The 17,966-nt window shown below is 48.1% G+C and overlaps 1 protein-coding gene across 1 annotated transcript; it reads right to left on the bottom strand.

Moving 5' to 3' along the window:
* Positions 1–7,645: 7,645 nt before the first annotated feature.
* On the bottom strand, positions 7,646–15,810 carry ENTPD1 (ectonucleoside triphosphate diphosphohydrolase 1). The gene is made up of 10 exons (XM_068397442.1): positions 15,675–15,810; positions 14,156–14,289; positions 13,638–13,755; positions 12,242–12,392; positions 11,203–11,362; positions 10,342–10,578; positions 9,542–9,802; positions 8,346–8,465; positions 8,009–8,146; positions 7,646–7,852 (listed from the first exon to the last, which is right to left on the bottom strand). Exons 1-10 carry the CDS (start codon positions 15,808–15,810, stop codon positions 7,646–7,648), a joined length of 1,662 nt encoding a protein of 553 aa, XP_068253543.1.
* Between the last annotated feature and the right edge of the window lie 2,156 nt (positions 15,811–17,966).

Genomic DNA, 17,966 nt, shown 5'->3' with positions numbered 1-17,966 from the left:
AGCGCAGGGCTGGAAAACTGGCCGCGGAGGGCGTCGGGGCTGCCAAGCGCACGGCAAGCGGCGGGGCGGGGGAGAGGAGAGGGGGGCGGCGGGCGGGGGGGATGCCCGTCGCCGAGCCTTTCCGTGGGGCAAAAGCCGAGCGGCGGGGGGATGGCGCCAGGGCTGCCTCGGTGACCGCACGGCTGCCGCAGCCCTGCCCGGACCCTGCCTGTCCGCCGCGGTCAGCTCCCGCCGGTCCCCCCCGCCCCGGCCCGGCCGCCAGCTCAGAGCCGCGCCTGCTCTCCTGCCCCATCTCCTGGGGAAGCGGAGGGAGACATCGCCGCCGGCTCTGCGGCTCTGCCGGCCCCTCTGCCCTCGGCCCTGCTCACCGGGAAGCCCCGCTGCTCCCGCAATAGAGACAGGGACGGCATCGCGCTCCCCGCAGCTGCATACCCGAGTAGCCCAGCTAGAAAGTCGCACGGGGAGGACAGGGTAACGTGGGGTGTGATGGAGGAGTTGGCTGCTGAGCAGGTACCAGCAAGGAGAGCTCTGCTCAGAGGTCTGGTATAGCCCAGCTGTGCACTGGAAGGGGGCATGAGAATGATCTCCCATAGGCACCGGACAGCTGGCAGCAGAAGAGAGCTCAGCAGCCTAAAGGCAGATGAAAATGCCCTGCTGTATGTCAATAAACAGAGTTGCGACTGCTTCTGGATTTGGGGGAAGCTGGTTCCTCTCCTCCCCTCTGCCACATATACCCTTGTCCCAGTGGGCAGCAGTCACCTCGTGGTCCCCGTGCCCTGCCTGTGGATGGACGCAGCTGCAGGAGGCTGCCTGGCTTTGCAGCCTTGCCCTGTGGGGCTAAAACTCCAGCAGCTTAGCGGCTCTGACAGAGATCTTTATTAGGACATCCCTGACACAGAGCCCAAATGTGAGTACAAACAGCCAAAAGATTTACTGTCACGCCTGGACATGTCAGGAGAAAGTCTCCCTTTGCTAACAAGAGCGTGACGTACGTTTTTTTTTAAAAAAAAAGGGTTGTAAAAGTCCTGTTTTTGAACAAATATCTTTTGAAGACATGACCAGAAAAATAAAAGAATATTATACATATATAAAGATAGCAGTAACCAAATTAATACCTTCTCCCAGTTAAGCTCCATCCCACCACATCCTCACTTGTGAGTCAGCCTCAGAGCAACACCCATTCCAGGAGTGGGAATGGCATTGCACCTGTCTTTAATCAGGTAACAAGAAAGAGTGTTGGATGTGCCAGCTTCTCCCAGCACTTGTAGGAAACCAAGGAAAAGTAGCTGAGGTGGTGGCAGGGCATGGCGAGCATGGGTATGGTAGGGCAGCTTGTATCTCTACAGCAAGCCATGTCTGGTGGTACTTTGCAGAGCTGGCAGCTCACACAGCAGTGGGAAATGCCCTCGCCTCCTTCACATCGCGGCTCCCAGGGCTGCTGGGTTCCCATGGAGCTGCTCTCTCCCCAGCTTTCAGCAACCAAGGCAATGCGAAGAAGGTGGGCAGGTTTCCAGTGCTAGCCAGTGTTACTTGGCAGCCAGAGAGTGCTAGGCAGGGCTATAGTAAAATAGCACAAACCCCATATTTGGTCTGTCTCCCCCCTCCACTTTCCCTTCCCAGGCTGTTTCCAGTGGCCTGCAACAGCAATGGGAGGTTGGAGCTGCTGTGCTGCCAAGGGACGCAATAGTAAAGCACTCACTTTCCTATGGAGACAAGCTGCACTAATGTGAGAAACAACAGAAAAAAAAGAAATGCCAGACCGTTAGATCCTAAAAAGGAGCCATGAGCAAAATCTGGGGTGGGCAGAGAACGTATCTCACGCACTACTAGGTCGGGAGAATTAGTCAGCGTTATCGGTAGCATAGGGATGGAGGCAGCCTGTTATCAGGCAGCAGGTTTAAATCAAACAAAAGGAAATAGTTTTGCACACAAGGCACAATGAAATTACCTCGTCAAAGCTGGATGTTAAATGAGTGCAAAAGAAGATAGGATGAATTCACAGAGAACTGGGGCATCCACCACTATTAATTATGCAGATCCAGAAGCAACCGCTTTATCACAAATTTCCTAAGCCCTTGATGGCTCCCAGAAGAGAAGGATCATACCCTTTCCTTAGCTGTCCATCTAAATCCTTGCCCACCACGCAGCTGGAGACGAGTGCCAATGCGCTGCCTGTCTGATCTGACCCAGTGTGGCTCTTATTACATTCTTGGAAAACAACATGCTAATGAAGCTTTAAGCCAATAATAAGTTTGGACATATTAAAAAACAACACTGATGAAAGCAGAAACAAACAATATAGGACATTAGCTCTTAGAAACAGTGCAGGAAGTAAACAAAGACTTAATTTGGAAAATGCAGCTAATACATCTGGGATGGATCATCCACCCGCCCCCCAGATGTTCAGAGATGGAGAGACCTAGAGGCAGTGGGAGAAAGAGGGTGAGCTGGAACACACCATGCCACAGCGGCGAGAGTGAGAGGAATGTGAATGCAAGCCCCGTCCCCCCACATCGCTCCGTGGCTGAGGGTCACAGGCAGCAAGGAGCTGATCCCTCCGGAGCTGGCGGTAGAAAGATTCCACCTGGTGCTTTTGTTTTCATGCTGGCCATATCGTTACCAGAGGAAGACTGGAAAATCTGAGGGAAGTTCAAGCTAAGAGCCATAAGAATGAGCGAACTAGGGAGAGTGTGCACTGAAAGAAAACTGATGAGCCATGACAAGTATGTTTGCCTTGGCATAGCTACAGCTGTGGCTGCATGCAGAGGCATACAGCTGCACGGCCCCGCAAACAAGGGGCACAGGCCCCCCGTTCTTCACCTGTTTTGGGAGGGTTGCAGTGCCAGCATGATGCCAGTGGTGCTGCCTGGGGGAGGGAGGGGGAAAATGAGGACAGAGGACTGCAGTCATCCAGTGCACGATGGGGGAGAACAAGCTGCTTTGGGGAGGTCAGGGTGAAGCTAAAGAAAGGAAAGATGGGGTTTGGGCAGTCACAGCCTTCTTGTGAGCAAGGCCACCTGTGTGAGGTGCCCAGAGCCTGGGAAGGACCACAGTGCCTTTCCCTCACAGGAAGGGATGCTGCCCATCCACTGGGAACTTCAGAACCCAGGAGAACAGCAGGGAACTGGCAAGAGAGGAAGTCCCATCTCAGGACTTTACCATGTTTAGTGCCAGAAGATTCATTCCACTGGAATGAATCCGATGCCGAACTTTTCCGGCATCAGTTCAGAAGCCTTTATTGTGATAAGGATACAGAGATTTATGCATGCATCAAAGAAAGATCCATTTCATCAGGGCTGAGCCGCAATAAGAAAGCACATGGCTTGGGTGGCAGGGACTGTTGTCCTTGCTGTGTCCCCCCCAGCCCCTCCTGAACAGGCTGTTGAGCCCCATGACGCAGCCAGCAGTCCCGCAGAGCCTGCGCGTCCCCCCTGGCACAGAGCACGGTAAGAATTGGGATGGATGAGGAGGGGGCACGTGTCCAGCTGAGAGCTGCTCTTGGAGAAGCTAGGGAGCCCTGGCCAGCACCAACATTGCAAATCAGCCTCTCACCACAGAGGTGATGGCCCCACTTCCGAGAGCTTTCTTCCAAGTGGAGACTCCACTGTGCTTTGCTGTAGGGCCAGAGAAATCAGCTGTAGCCTGCGTGTGGAGGAGAGCTGTCTGTGTCAGAGAGGAGAGCGAAGGGTACGTAGCGCCTGTGGTGGGGACTGGTTGTTTTCTGCAAGAGGTGAGCGTGCTGCAGGCACCCAGGCTTTCTTTTCTGACACCCGAAAATCTCAGCCTCCGTGATAGTTTTGCCTCAGACCTGACACTTGGGTGAACATGAGAGAGCTCATGGAAGTAATCAGTCCCAGAGAGACCAGACTGTTCCTGCACCCTGCAAAGCTACCAAATCCCCCTGCAAGGAACCTTCCCAAAAATGGACCACTCAACATTTGAACCGAAACCAGAGACACTCATCCCACCTCGCTGCAGCACATCTCAGGGCTTCCTGTGGCAAAACAGGAGAGACCAGGGTCTGGAGTCTCAGCAGCCCAACAGAGCTGATCAGTGAATAAATATTTGCAAGACAAGAACATGTGGTGTCAAAAGATGCTTTAACTCAGAAGAGCAAAACTGTACAAGAGCCAGTGGCTGGAAATTAAAGCCAGAAGCTATCAAATTAGAAATAAGGCACAGATAATTATCAGTGAAGCAGATCAACTGCATTAACAAGAGATGTTATTATTACTGGTATATTTGGAAATTCCCCACACTATCATTAAAGGTCTTCATGTATGTGTTGGAGGGCTCCGGAACGTACATTTGAGCTGAATACAGCTGGGTCAGATTCAGCACAGGAGTAAAGAAATGAATGTTCATTGAACTTGAACTCTTTGACTAAGGATTTTGAGTAGCCTCCATGGATAAAGTCCTGCAATAACAGGAGAAATGGGGAGGAAAAAATCATATGCTTTTCTGGGAAGGTTCAAGTACAGCCAGTGATATGCAAGGGTCTTACCATGGTAGGATGCCTTCAGTCAACCAACTGCTGGAGCCTCATCCTGCTCAAGTGATTTTTAAATGGCACATTTGGTGTTACCTTAGAAATTCTAGTTCTTGAGAGATTGACTCATAAATGTGGTCTAAAAGTCATAAGGTTTAAAAATAATGTAACATATTTTGTATTTATCTTCATTTGGGGCCTTTAGGTTTCACTCAAGTCACATTTTCAGCTTTAAAAAAACAAAACCCAAACTAAAAAACAAGAGAAGGAAGGGAGAATGGAGTAAGCAAAGATACTAGCTGATCACCTGACTCCAGAATCAAGAGCTAACAAATTAATACTATGGGACTTGCAATAAAGATACAAAACATCGCTAAAGCTCTTCTCCCAGGTTCTGTATTTGACCTTTTCCTTTGGCATAAACCCTTAGCAGGGACCAGAAGAGCAGACTGGAACAGGCTTTCTCTCCACACCAGCTTCCACATGGAGTTTCTGCATCAATTTCTGAAATGTCCCAATGGATCTGCCAGTTCCAGCATCACGGACACAACTAAGCAGCTGCCACATCCCCAAGGAGGTCTCAGGAGAGGAATTACCATTCTGCAGGTTTCCAAACTGTTTATGGGGAAGAAGGATGCACCAGCTTACGTGGGGAAGCTTCTCCAGGACACCTGCTCTGCTAGGAAGACACCATATGCAAGGAAGGTGGCACAGGATGGGTGTGTTGCAAGTGGGGCTGACTGGGGAGCTGAAGCAGCTCTGATCACACACTCCTGCATGCCTTCCAGCCGTGACCAAAAACTACTGTTAATCTCTCATCTACCATCTTTGCTAAGAACAACAGAAGGAAGACTCCATCTCTAGATGAATTCCAACACCTCAATGTATTTACAGATAAAACTGGTCAATGGACAAACAGTGTGGGGAAGTGTAATTTGTGGGTTGATCTGGATCATTTGCTTGGGGGAATATTCTTTGAATAGTACGTGTTTCAGTGGAGCCACGTGGAAGGCAAAGCAGCTCATGTTAAGAAACAGTGATGTACGGTGTGAGATAGCAGCTGTTCTGGAATGCAGCGACTGGAAAGAAAAGCCAAGTTGCAATAGTTCAACTGGACAACATAGCCCCAAAACTTTCTCTTAAGTGAACAGTCTTGGCCCTGAGATATACGAATGGGGAACATAGAGTAGAGATTAAAACCAGAGGGTATTACTTTTATATACACTATTAGCCACTCTACTACCACTTGCTGCTGAAAACTTTGGTGTCCAAATTTCAGAAAGATGTAAAAATTTTCAAAGAAGTGTAGTCAAGAGCTACAAGTGAGATCAGCACAGAGCACTTTACAGACTGAAGGTCAATCTATTTAATATGATACAATGATGACTTGCAAGCACCAACAGGAGAAAAGGGATTTTGATAGCAGAGTTACTTAGTCTTTCTGAAATGGGCAGAACAAGATCCAACAGAAGCTGAAGCCAGCTAATTCAGAGGAAAAATAAGACACAGATTTTTGGAAGAACAATGAACTGCCCAAAGATCTTACCACAAGACAGGGTAGCTTTTTCCCTTACCTTTAGGTCCTTCCATATGTTATGGTTCCTACTTCCAGGCATGATGTAGAAATAACTGGGGGACCTTTTCCAGCCTGCACTGTGCAGACGGACAGGCTGGAGGAGCATGAAAACGTTGAGCTCTGTGTCTGTGCTTGCCTAAGGGAGAAGGCTTTATTGGGGTTGCACATCCTGGTCCCCTCCATGCCTTCTACAGCTTTGCTTGGGGAAACAGGTGAAGGTGTGTGTTTGCCACACCTTTCTTTCCACAATATCTGCTTTTTTTTTTTTGGCCTCCAGCACGTACAGGCCATTAGAAGAGATTTCCAAGATTTTGTGGGAGGTAGACAGGCACCAGTGGTTTCTAAGTGGTTTTATAAAAATGGATTTCTGACTTACCTCTCTCTTTTTTGGACCAAGGAATGGAAAATGGAAGAAAGTGATTCATAAACCTCATCAGTGGCACTGCCCTAGTTGTGTGCTAGAAGATGGGCTGCAGTATGTGCACTCACAAGCCCTGGGTCTTATGGTCATGGGATAAGCTTAAGCTACAAGGGGAGGAAAGGCAAATTTTCACTGATTTTGCTGGTGGAAAGAGTGGTTCAATCTGTGCGTGCTCATTCTGGTTAACTGCTGCCAGCCATTTATTTATAAAGGAACATGACCTAATAAACATTTTTCCCTAGATTGGAGGCTGCTGTATGATCAGCACAGTGACCCTGGATTGCCTTAGTGGGTGTATACCTGTAGGCATGCTGATCACACCAAAGTCCCTGTAGGCATAACTTGCTACTGGTCAAGGATCTTCAGCCAGTATGAGCTGTTCCTACAAAAATCAGCAATGCCTGGCTGGGAACTCATGTCTTGATGTACCCTAGGGACATGGGAAAGGCTCAGTGAGCCAGCTTTGGTCCAGCAACAACATCAGGAAGATGTGGGAAAGAGGCTTCTTGCCACCTGCGAAACAACCAGACAGCCACCAGAGCCCATCTAAGGGCTGATGACCACCAGCACACTCAATTTCTTCGTCCTCATCCCTTCTTTTCCCAGAGTGGCATTTGGGAGCCTGGCCAGCCTTTGGGGGTCAGCTGGGCGCAGGCGGCCGTACCCAGCTGTAGGGCTGCGAGGGCTCAGGGTGTGGGGAGATGAGCAGAGGTGTGCTGGTGCGGGAAGGGCTCTTGGGAACGGCTTCAGTGGAGGAGGAGCAGGATCACCCTGTGTGTGATTGCTCCCAAGAGCTCAAGTGGGATGTGTGACCCTGAGATTACTCTTGCAGGAGCACTGGCTCCCAAAGATTGCTGCCGCTTTTGTCTTTATAATGCTGTGCACAAGGCAAAAACCAACAAGCAGCAGAGTTTCACTGAATGAAAGTACAACCCATTCAAGGAGGGGACACCCGCTTGTCTGTCCTTGGCAGAGAGAGGTGGCGAGCCTGATGTCCCAACGTCTGTCAGTGCAAGTGTGAGTCAGAAAAAATAAATGCCCTTGTTGTACATAGTCAATAACTTCAGTGAGAGGAGCTCTGCAGTACAGGCTGCTCCGTCGTGGTCTCCTAGCCCTGAGCTGCCAGGGTGACATGGCCCCTCTCCCCTCAAGGCTCTTCCTAAACAATCCCCTTCTGCAGGCACTTGGGCTTGTGGAAGAGAAGCCAGGCAAACAGGAGCATGGACACCAGCACAAGGGAGCACAGCACCATCAGCCCCACGTAGCTGCCGTGGGAAAGAGGGGGCACAGCGGGCTCCTCTGCAGGGATCATGTTGGTCAGGTTCAGCATGTAGCCCAGGGTCCAGCCCGCATCGCTGCTGCCGATCTGAAATGGGGAGAGGAGCAGAATCAGTGCTGGGAGGTGCAGGGGCTGCTTGCAGCGCTGTCAGGGTAGTGGCACCTCAGGGGAAGAAGGGCCATGCTGTGCAGCAAAGGTTGTGGTTAGCTGCTGGGGTAGAGCCCTCCCTGCCACAAAACACACCTTTCCAAGGAAGTGGATCCTTTGCCAGTTCTTTTCAGTGAATTCATAGCCATTTTCCAGGAGAGAAATGATGTAGGCTCCAGAGAAGCAATATTCGCTCAGGTACTTTTCTTTTATTTGGTGATACGCAGTCTTCACCTAGGGAAGGAAGAGGTCACCAGGCTGTTAAACACAGCTTCCCACTGCTCCAGCTTGTGCCTGAGCATCCACTGCAGGTGCCGGGGAGGATCTTTCCCCTCTTGCCTTGAAAGTTATCCCCAACCATTTATCCTACAGAAAAATATCAGCAGCTCTTACCACTCGGCAGCCCCAGCCTCCTGCCACAAGCACTGCTCACCTCATGCCAAGGCTGGGCACAGAAGCTCTCAATGGTGCTGGCCACTTTGTCCAGGGCAACAGGGCTTTGTTCACTCGTCAGGTTCAAAAAGTTCATCACAAAGTAGAAAGCAGAAAAAGCCTGAAGGAGAAAGAATATTTTAACCTGACTGGGCCTCAGCATGAGCAGGACAGTGGAAAACCCACAAAAGAAAATGGTTTTATTCACAGATAGAGAAATATAAGAAGAAACATCACACACACAAAAGTAGATCTATGTTCAAGAGCAATGTCATTTTGAGACACACCCCTCAGAGCTGATGACAGCTAAAGACCCCAAAAGGAAGCTGGAGTTAGGAACTTCACTGACCACACTATCCTGAAGAACTTCAGTACATCCCTCTCCTCTACGCACTGGTGCCAGAGTGGCACACGGTGAACACTGCTTGCCATCACAACCGTGATTCATTTTGGCAACTGAATGAGGTGAGTGTGCAGCCAATATCGCCACAAACAGCAGAGGTGGTGGTCTGAAAGGACTGTATACAGCTCCAGCATATAATCCAAAGTCCAGAAAACCCATCTCTGACCATGGCCAATAGCTAATAGGTAGGGTGCACTTTATGAACAGGGCAAGGGAGTATTAACAGTTCCTCCAGAAAAGCCTCACAGCCACTGAAGTCTTGCAGCTCTGTGACTGAAGTTCAGTGTGGTGTCACACATAACGTGTTCAGAGCATGCACTGTCTCCTCATCACGTCTGGAAACAGACAGGTGAGCTGACTGATAGGTTTCAGCAGTGCTCACATGCTTGGGGATGAATTTCAGGTGTTGTGCCACCATTGACCTCAGGAGACAAGGTTTGCAGGAGCAGTGTATCATGCACGGCCTGCAGCAGGCTCTCCTGCCTCTGTTGCTGGCCGTCAGGAAGGACTGCTTGAAAAATGAATCAGTAAATGGAGCACCCTGAGGAGATGCCTAGAGGAGATGGGATAGAATGGGAACAGTGCAGTACTGGTAGGCCAGTATTTACTGGGGTAGCTCTTATACATGCTGTCCTCACAGCAAATGCAGCACTACTTTTGTAGTTACATGTCCAAAAAGCCGTCTTGTAAATCATTTCCTGCCCCAACCATGGAGAATACACTCTAGCATTACTCTGACTTCGTGCTGTTCTGATATTCTGGGTTTTAGAGAGTTGAAGAATGTGAAGACTTACCCCAAAATCTCCTTGTAATGGAGGTAGGTATATCCCATTGAAGGAGCAACTGGAGTAAGGACAATTGGTTTTGTTAAAGAGTTTCTGGATGTTTCTTCGGCACTTTTGATAATCCCCCTTTCCCTGTATGTACAGCTGGCTGAAAGGGAATTGCTTTTTCTTGGCTGATGTACAAGGGCTTTTGAAGAGGTCACTTATATTTATAGTCCTCTGATACCCCTGGTGAAAGCACGGATCAAGGAGGCTGCTGTTTTCCATGGTCTGAAAGCAAGATCAACCCAAGCTGTTACACTTCACCCTAGAGTAACACCCTGGGAAAGAGCCACAAGGAAGGGTGGCCACAAGGCACTTGTCACAGTACATCACACCAAGATACACGCATTGGGTCAAAGTGATGAGGATGGTTTAAGGCATTGACTGTGATTTGGGAGATGCTGGCACTGCCATGGCCTCCCTGTAGGACCCTGGGCAAATTACTTTCAGCCACATTTTGTGAAGCTGCTGTTGATGTGGGATTCTCAGAGATGGTGAAACATCACTTCCCCCAAGTACTTCAGTTAAGCACACTGCTCCTGCTATCCCATGCCCAAGAATCAAGGCACTTCAAATTTGTAGTGCTTTTGAAAAAGTTGACTGTCATCTCTTTGGGCATCTTCCCAGTCTTTATAGAGGATAATGACATTTCCCAAACTCAGGCTAAGGGATGAGACATTTAGCTGGGACATAGCAACTTTTACAGCACCAATATGTCAAAGTTGGGAGGGTCCAGGACCTCCACCTGCAATTACAGATGTACTTGCCTGTAGGTCCCTGGCCAGTTTCTGTTGCAGAGCCTGGTCCTTCCCATAGCAGAGAAAGCTGTGCGTGTACACTAGGTAATCCTTGCCATAGAGACGGAAGTAGAGCAGATTCTCTGTGGACTCAGAAGAGAGTTCCTTTGGTACAAAGGTAATCTGTGTTGAGGCGCCTCCAAGGTCTAGTGCTCCTGATGTCTCACTTATGGATTTCAGGGAATGCAGAAGTTTTGTCCAGCCAGACTTCAGAAAAAAAAAATCAAAGTAAAACAGATACATCAGACATGGAGAAGATTTATTTGGGAGCAAAAAAGATAAAGACCTGTGAGGAGAGAAGCAGAAGCACAGAACACAGGAAAGGCAGGAAGACCTGGAGGGGATTGCGAGATGAAAGCTGGAAAAAGACACAAGAAAGATGCAGGCTCGGAAAAGCCGATGGATCATGTCTGAGTGTTTGGAGGAGGACTAAGAACATGAAATCTAATACAATTGTTATGAGAAAAAATAGTCAACTTACTGTTTCAGCTCCCAGATGATTTATAAGCTTGAGTAAAGAATCATTGTCAAACTTTGCAGGCATAGAAATATTTTAGATCAGGAAGCGAGGAGGAGCTGTACCCAAGCGAAGTTATTGAAGTTGCTAGTGTTTTATTTCAGTGCTTTAAGCCTGACTACAGTGGTATATCCTGATGCTTATTGGTATCAGGATGTACTCACAGTAATTGCTGAGGCAAGATGTGCAGCTTCCTGGTCTCTGGTAAATGGCTTACCAGGGAAGATAGCACCTGTGACAGCCTCCTGCAAGGCATGATTTACAAAGTGCTGCAAGCCGATGATTCAAATATGGACTTGCCAGTGAGACAGTACCTGCTTGAAATTGCCCAGCAGGTAGTTAATGGTGATCCATCCATAGGCTCCTTCTTCCTGACCACTGATGATTCTGGCACCCTGGAAGCTGAAGGGAGCTGAGCGTAGCGTCTTCTCTACTGATGACAAGACTTTGTCAGCCACACTTTTATTCTCCAAGCTGGATGAATGGAAGAAAGGATGGAGTGACTCTGGCTGACAGCTCTGCACAGCCTATGGGCTTTATTCTCAGTAGGCAGGCTGCAACTCCCCACCAAGTGTTAATTATAACAGAACAGTCATTCATATGGGTACATCCAGCTCTAACTGGCCACGTCCCTCTCTGTCACACCTTGGCAGCACAGCTGCCACCAGCTCCGACACTTACAGACCCTGCAGCTGAGAGTGGTACCCGGAGCAGAAACCAGAGCTGTCTTGTTCTCCTGGAGCACGTGCCCTGGTAGGGATTGCACTGTGAAGATTCCTCTCACTCTTTGCCATCATCATTACAGAAGAAATCCATGCCCTCTGGTATCCCCAGGGAGATTTCCCAGGCAATACATACATCAGATCAGTTCTTTGTCCCAGCCAGGCAGGAGGTCTGGGGCACCCCCATGAAAATCACAAATTGGAATTAAAGAAGGATATGATTATAGAGTTAACCTAGCTCTGACGGTCTTGGGCTGAGTCAAGGTATGTGGGGAATTGCAACATGATTTGGCTCAAAAATCCTGGGTCAGGTCTAGTACCAGACTGTGGGGGATGTCTGAGCACTCCCTGAGCATCAGCTTGGGCACTGCTACCCTCCTGGTGTCTCTGCACTGCATGTGGGTGCTGGAGATGATGGAAGGTTGGAGTGAGTGGAAATGGACCTGCTGTGCCAGCAGGGAAAGAGCCCAAGGAGACTCGGGGCTCAGAGAGGCCAGCAGCAGAAGAGGGTATCTGGGCAAAGTGTGAACTGGCAGCATTTCCGAGGACTTTGCCCAAGAGGCCCCCCACTGAGGATCCATGGTGGTCCCAGGCACAGTGCTGCAGGAGAAGGGGACAAGCCCTGCACTACCTGAGAAGCCGCATGCCGGCAGTTGCTCCGAGGTAGACGGGTGTCTCTTGGTGCTGCTTTGAGGGAATCACCTCTTCTGCTTGTCGTAGGCACTGTGCCAGAGAGGGACCTGCCTTCTCTGTGGCATGGGAATAACCTGAGATCCCAGGGCCTGCAAGAAATAAGGACACTTCATTGCTCAAACTCCAAGCATAACCCCAGAGTGCTGTCACAAGCAGTTGTGTTAAGCTATCACTATCACAGGCAGCAACATCAGATTCCACCACCCCATTTTTAAGGAGTTTTAGAAATCCTGCAGCACAAACTAAGCCTGATGCATGTGGGGACAGCCACAGCGCCCAGCATCTGCCACCTGCTCTCTGCAAAGCAGGCTATGAACTAGTGATGAGGGCTGCAGTGAGACAGATCATTTGCTTGGTATGTCCTGGACATCTGCAGACTCATCTCTGCTTCTGCCTGGGTGTACCCTGGATCTGCACCTGAAAATCACTGACCCTTCACTACGCTGGGATCTCCGGGGGAAGGTGCTGTCATTGGTGTATTTTATGCTCACACTACAGCACTGAGTGTCTTGCAACTATCCCCTTCCATGCTAACCCAAAGAAAAATCCATTGTCCCTCCCCACCATGTGTGCCCTGGTGAATGGACTGCCCCAGCGCCTGCACGGGCAGCAGCGAAGCCCGCTCTGCGTTTGGTCCAGGTTGCCACATGCTCAGCGTGCTGCTCATGGTGTGGTACGCTCCAGCACCAAGCAGCTATCGCAGCAGCTCGGTAACAGTGTTGCTCTCCTCTGTGCTGCAGACAGGCCTGAAAAGACCCCAGGCAGGCTCTGACAACACCTCTCCTCTCCCCAGAGCGCAGAGATCCTTGATGGTCTACTCTGTTCCTTGTCATGTGCATCCTTGGGCTTCATTTGTGCCTTCCTAAACCATACCATATCTACACAGCAATTAAATAGAATAAAAAATAAACCATGACGTGCAGAAGCTGAGCAACCTTGGCCCGCAAGCCCAGTGCCTAGCTTGCACAGAAGCCTTGAAAAAGAGCAAACCGTGCTCTCCCCCCTCGCTGCCTGACATTCATCGGCACTTCAGCAAGGGTGCATGCAGATGTTTTATTTATTTAAGTACTTTCTTTGGTGTAGTTCTTTCCAAAAAGCACTTATTTCCAAGCATCCTAAAAACAAAGGAAAAAGTGGGTACAGCTTTCCTCGCAGGAAGGTCAGGCACATACAGTTCCCCATGGGAAGTGGTGGGATATATGTTAGCTCACAGATGTAACAAACACTGTTTTCACTATTGACCTCCTCCTCCAGATTTCTCCTCCCCCACCTTTTGGTTGCATTGTCTCTTCTTCATCCCATGCCCCTTCCACAGCTCCTTTTTCTCCTCTTACCTTCGACTTTACACACCTCCACCTGCTGCACCACCCCAGTGTCGTTCTCCTTCTCTGCTGGCCACTCGTACACATACAGGTTAGTGTGGGACGACCCCGCATCCAGCACAATCCCGTACTGTGGGCAAAACAGAGCCATCATTGCACCTGAGGCACCGAACCAGACACAGCGTCCGCTGGTTTCTGCATGTGGGGGGACCAGAAAGGAACAGACTATCTGGCAGCTGAGGGAACACACTGTGTCATTACTCTTCTCAGTAGTGCTTCAGTGCAAAGTTCCCATCAAAGGATTCAAGAGCAGAGAAGCAGCAAAACTGGGACTGATTACTTAGGAGATGATCCCCTGTGAAGCCATGTCTGTTTTTACCATGAAGATGTAAAACAAGATGTTGAGATGCATGGAGCCAGAAAGTGAGGTTAGCCAGACCCAGCAAGGGCAGCAACATGTCCTGGAGCACTATGCATCTCTGACCCCCCAGCTTGGCTTGTTTTCCTGTAACAGTCCCAGCTTGTAATACCTTAATATTCTTCGGAAGTGGCTTGTTTTGGGTCACTGCTACAGCAATTAAAGCAATTACAGCCAAAGTAGAGAGGAATCCCAGGATGAGTAGAATCTTTCTTGTCCAGGACATCTTTGGTTTGGTACCTGTGACTAGAGCAGAAAAAGGATGTTAGTATTCCAGTAGACCATCTCACCTCATAACCCAAAGGTCTTCAGGCACGTTCCTGCAGTCCCTTTCCACTATGAAGCATCTGCCTTTGCCCATCCCTGCTCCCATCTCCTGCTCCATGTCCTCTTGCAGGATTTCTTAGAGGCAGAGCTCAGCCCTGGCGTCCTGCAGATCTGCTCTCATGGGCCGTGCCACATCTCCATGGACTGCCCTGTGCCAGGTGGTGATGAAGGACTTGAAGATGCAGCTTATGGTTAGCCTGTCCCTGAGATACCTGCAGGTGACTGAGCAACCGTATAGCAAAAGCATCTGCATGGGGCAAACATCAACTTCCATAGCTCTGCATTTGGCTTAATAATCCATGAGAAGTTGAAAGAACAGACTGCTAATATATAAACAGCGTAACCTTGTGGAACCCAAAGCTTTAACTCCTATGACATTTTGTCCTAGAATACTTTGTTCTTCAGTTTTTTACAATGTTTATAACAATTTACAATATCCTCATTGTTGGTAATGCATTTAGGCAGTCTAACACTAACATTTCAGTACATGGCAGTCAGTTCAAGCAATGCTGTCCTGCACCTCGGCAATGCTATATAGAAAATACGATCTGCACTCCACAGGGTATTTAAGAAATCTTTGGAGGTTTTTGATGCCATTTCTCACAAGACCAGTAAATTCTGAATAGCCTGTATTTGCAGAATTGCCATAATATGGTTAAAAATCACATGCTGCAAAACTTGTACCAGTCTGATTCCTTAACCATTACTGAAATATTTGGTATGACCTATCTAACAAATTAAGACTTTTGTGGCTTAAAATACATGGTTAGCAGTAGAATTCTGTAAAAAATGCCTCTTATGGCTGATGGAAATAATTCACAACCAATACAGCATTTGAGCTTTCAGAACCAATATACATATACCTGCATTTGTTAGTGGCTAGCATGATGCTGTTCTTTTATATGTTCCTGCTTTGAATTCTCCTTCAAATATCCCATGGTGGAAATTTCACTTCACAACTTAGGCTCAGCGTGTTTTGGTATTGTTTAATAAAACACCATCTTACAACATGAAGCTTTAGAAAGGGTATCAGCAAAAGTATTTTCCAGATTTATAATCTAGTTGTAAATTCAACACTTGGAACTAACAAATAGCCTCAGAACTCTAGGGAACATACCCATTCCCACTATGATATGAAATCCATTTCTACCCACACTGATGCTCCAAACTCAAAAGCACTGATTGTCTGACTGTTCACACAGGTACTAATTTCTCTTCTCCTTATACACAAATACTCTAGGAGATGTTTAGAAGTACATTATGGGTCATCCAGGGTGACAATACCTCTGTGCAGGCAACCACACCAACTATCTTCATGCTGCAAGAAGGTAAGGTGACAAACTGCTCTGCATCTGCATGCCAGATCTGGAGTTCCAGAGGTCGTTCTCCAGCCCTGAGGTGATACTGAGTCAATGTTCCAAATCCATCCTTGCGCCCCATGTCACACATGCAAATATGCAAAACATTCAAGTTCTGAACAGGATCATCTTCTAACCACTCTGGTTTCAAGTGAAATGTGATCCCAGGTGCCAGAACTATACAAAGTTTTTACCCGACCTTACAAATGACCCCAAATCCTAGAGTTGTTTTCAGAAGTTAGCCCAAGTGAAAAGAAGCAATGCCCCTCTGGAAATCTCTAACTGTAGACAAATGATGTCTTCCCACCTACCTAGAGAAAATGGAACCTGAAAGTGCCAAGAGAATTTGTTTTGAAGATCTCCCTGCAGGCAGGTCCATTGGAAACCTAATGCTGACCTGGAGCTTTGTGCTCCCTCTCATCATGCTCATGTGTAAATCTGCTGAGCCTAACTGTGAAATTTGGAAGCTTGTTACGCTCACATTTTGTGAGCGCCTGTTAGAGGCACAGCGTGCTTGCCAATATCTCCAAGAATGCAGCTTAAAAAAATAGTCTAGTGCACATACCAGACAGTAGGAGGTAAGAATGCATTTTATACAGCTTTATTCAAAAAGGCCCCAGAACTCATGGCTCGAAGTTATTAGAAACAGCAGAGCATGACAGCCGGGAGACTTTTCTTCTTATTGGAGAGAGTAGTTGGCTCAGGTTATGACAGCACTGAGCATGTCTGTTGAACAAAAAATATTTTAACACTAGAAAAATGAATAAAAACAGATGCTATAATGTAAAAATAGCTGCACAGTATAGCTATGATGCTAACATGCTTGAAAACTGAAACTGCTGCTGACAGTTGCACAGCACATCCACTTAATTATTGCCACCCTTACTCTGAGATCTTGCCCAGAGGCAGCCACTAACGGCTTTGTTGGGTGTTTACTGTCATAGGAACAAAGGATGGGTGACTGCATCATTTCTAAGATTTTCAGACTTCCTGTTGTGATGGGTATTGTCTGTCTGTGGTATCTTTTCAGCAGCCACACTCTGAAAGTAGCAGCATTAGCAGCAAAGCATGAACAATTTTCTCACTGTAATGGAACATCCCAATAAACAGCTGTAGAAATCTCTTGTCTGTAGGCAGAGGCATAATGATAATTGTTTGCATCCCACCTGCAACCTGAGATTAGTAATTTTTTTCCAAGGCATGTTATTTCCTTACCTCTAAACATGACTTTTGCCTGAATTTTACCTCAGTATCATGAGCACCTTTCAGGACTCTGGGTGTTGTAGATACGTGATTTCATTGCTGTATCCCATACCAGAGCATCCATCTGTGTGAACTCTAATGCTACCAAGCAGCATTTTGCTGAAATGTTTTCTACAAGGAAAGGTACAAAATAAGCATAATCCAGAAGGGAGCCAAGCAAAGCAATAACCTTCCAAATAGCACTCCAAGGGTACAGACTTCAAAAAAAACAAAACCAAACCACAACATCACAAATCCAGATAAAGAATTCAATGTAATTAAAATAAAACACGCCTGCCATTTGCTCAGAGCGGTGAGGTATCTGAACAAGTTCCCTTTTCTGCACACTTGGTTACCTCCATCAGCTCCAGGCATAATTGCAGGTTCTGTAGTGGCTAAAGAATTAACTTATTCCCTAGACTCCTCCAGCTCCTTTGCACCCCACGTTCATGTCGCTGAATGCCATGCAAATGCTCGTCAGTCTCCACCAAGTGAGGCAGTACTTGACCCTCAGCACCTCTGATTGCCAGCCCCCAGGACTTTTCTTCCACTGGCAGTTTTCCTCAGCTAAAGATTAAGCAGGCATGATCTTCTGTCTCTGTGCCCAGCCTGAACCCAAATGGAGAGAGATCTCTGCTCTTTCTCCCATACGGCCCACTGTCAGTGGTGATAAAAAGATCACGTAACGCCGTAAGTAGGCATAGAAATGACGCTGCTTTTTTTTTCTTCCCCCCGCCAAAGCTCAGGGCTGCCTGGTGCTGAGCCCTGCCTGGCTGCACAGGCATTAAGCACTCTCCAGATGTTGGAGCACAGCCCAGCTGCTCAGGCATCTCTGTTTCTAATTTTGGTCTCTTTGTTTTTTTTTGTAGGGGCCACCACTGGTTCCATCGAGTGATTGATGCAGGTCCCAGAACATAAACAGATCTAATATCCTTTCTGTCTCTGAGTTAGCTATCAACTGAGAATGACGTTAGCAGCCACTCCTGCTAACAGCAT

Source organism: Nyctibius grandis, chromosome 4, assembly GCF_013368605.1.
Source record: "Nyctibius grandis isolate bNycGra1 chromosome 4, bNycGra1.pri, whole genome shotgun sequence".
Lineage (NCBI taxonomy): Eukaryota > Metazoa > Chordata > Aves > Nyctibiiformes > Nyctibiidae > Nyctibius > Nyctibius grandis.
Note: the sequence above shows the minus strand (reverse complement) of the source record. Positions and strands in the feature narration are given on the sequence as shown.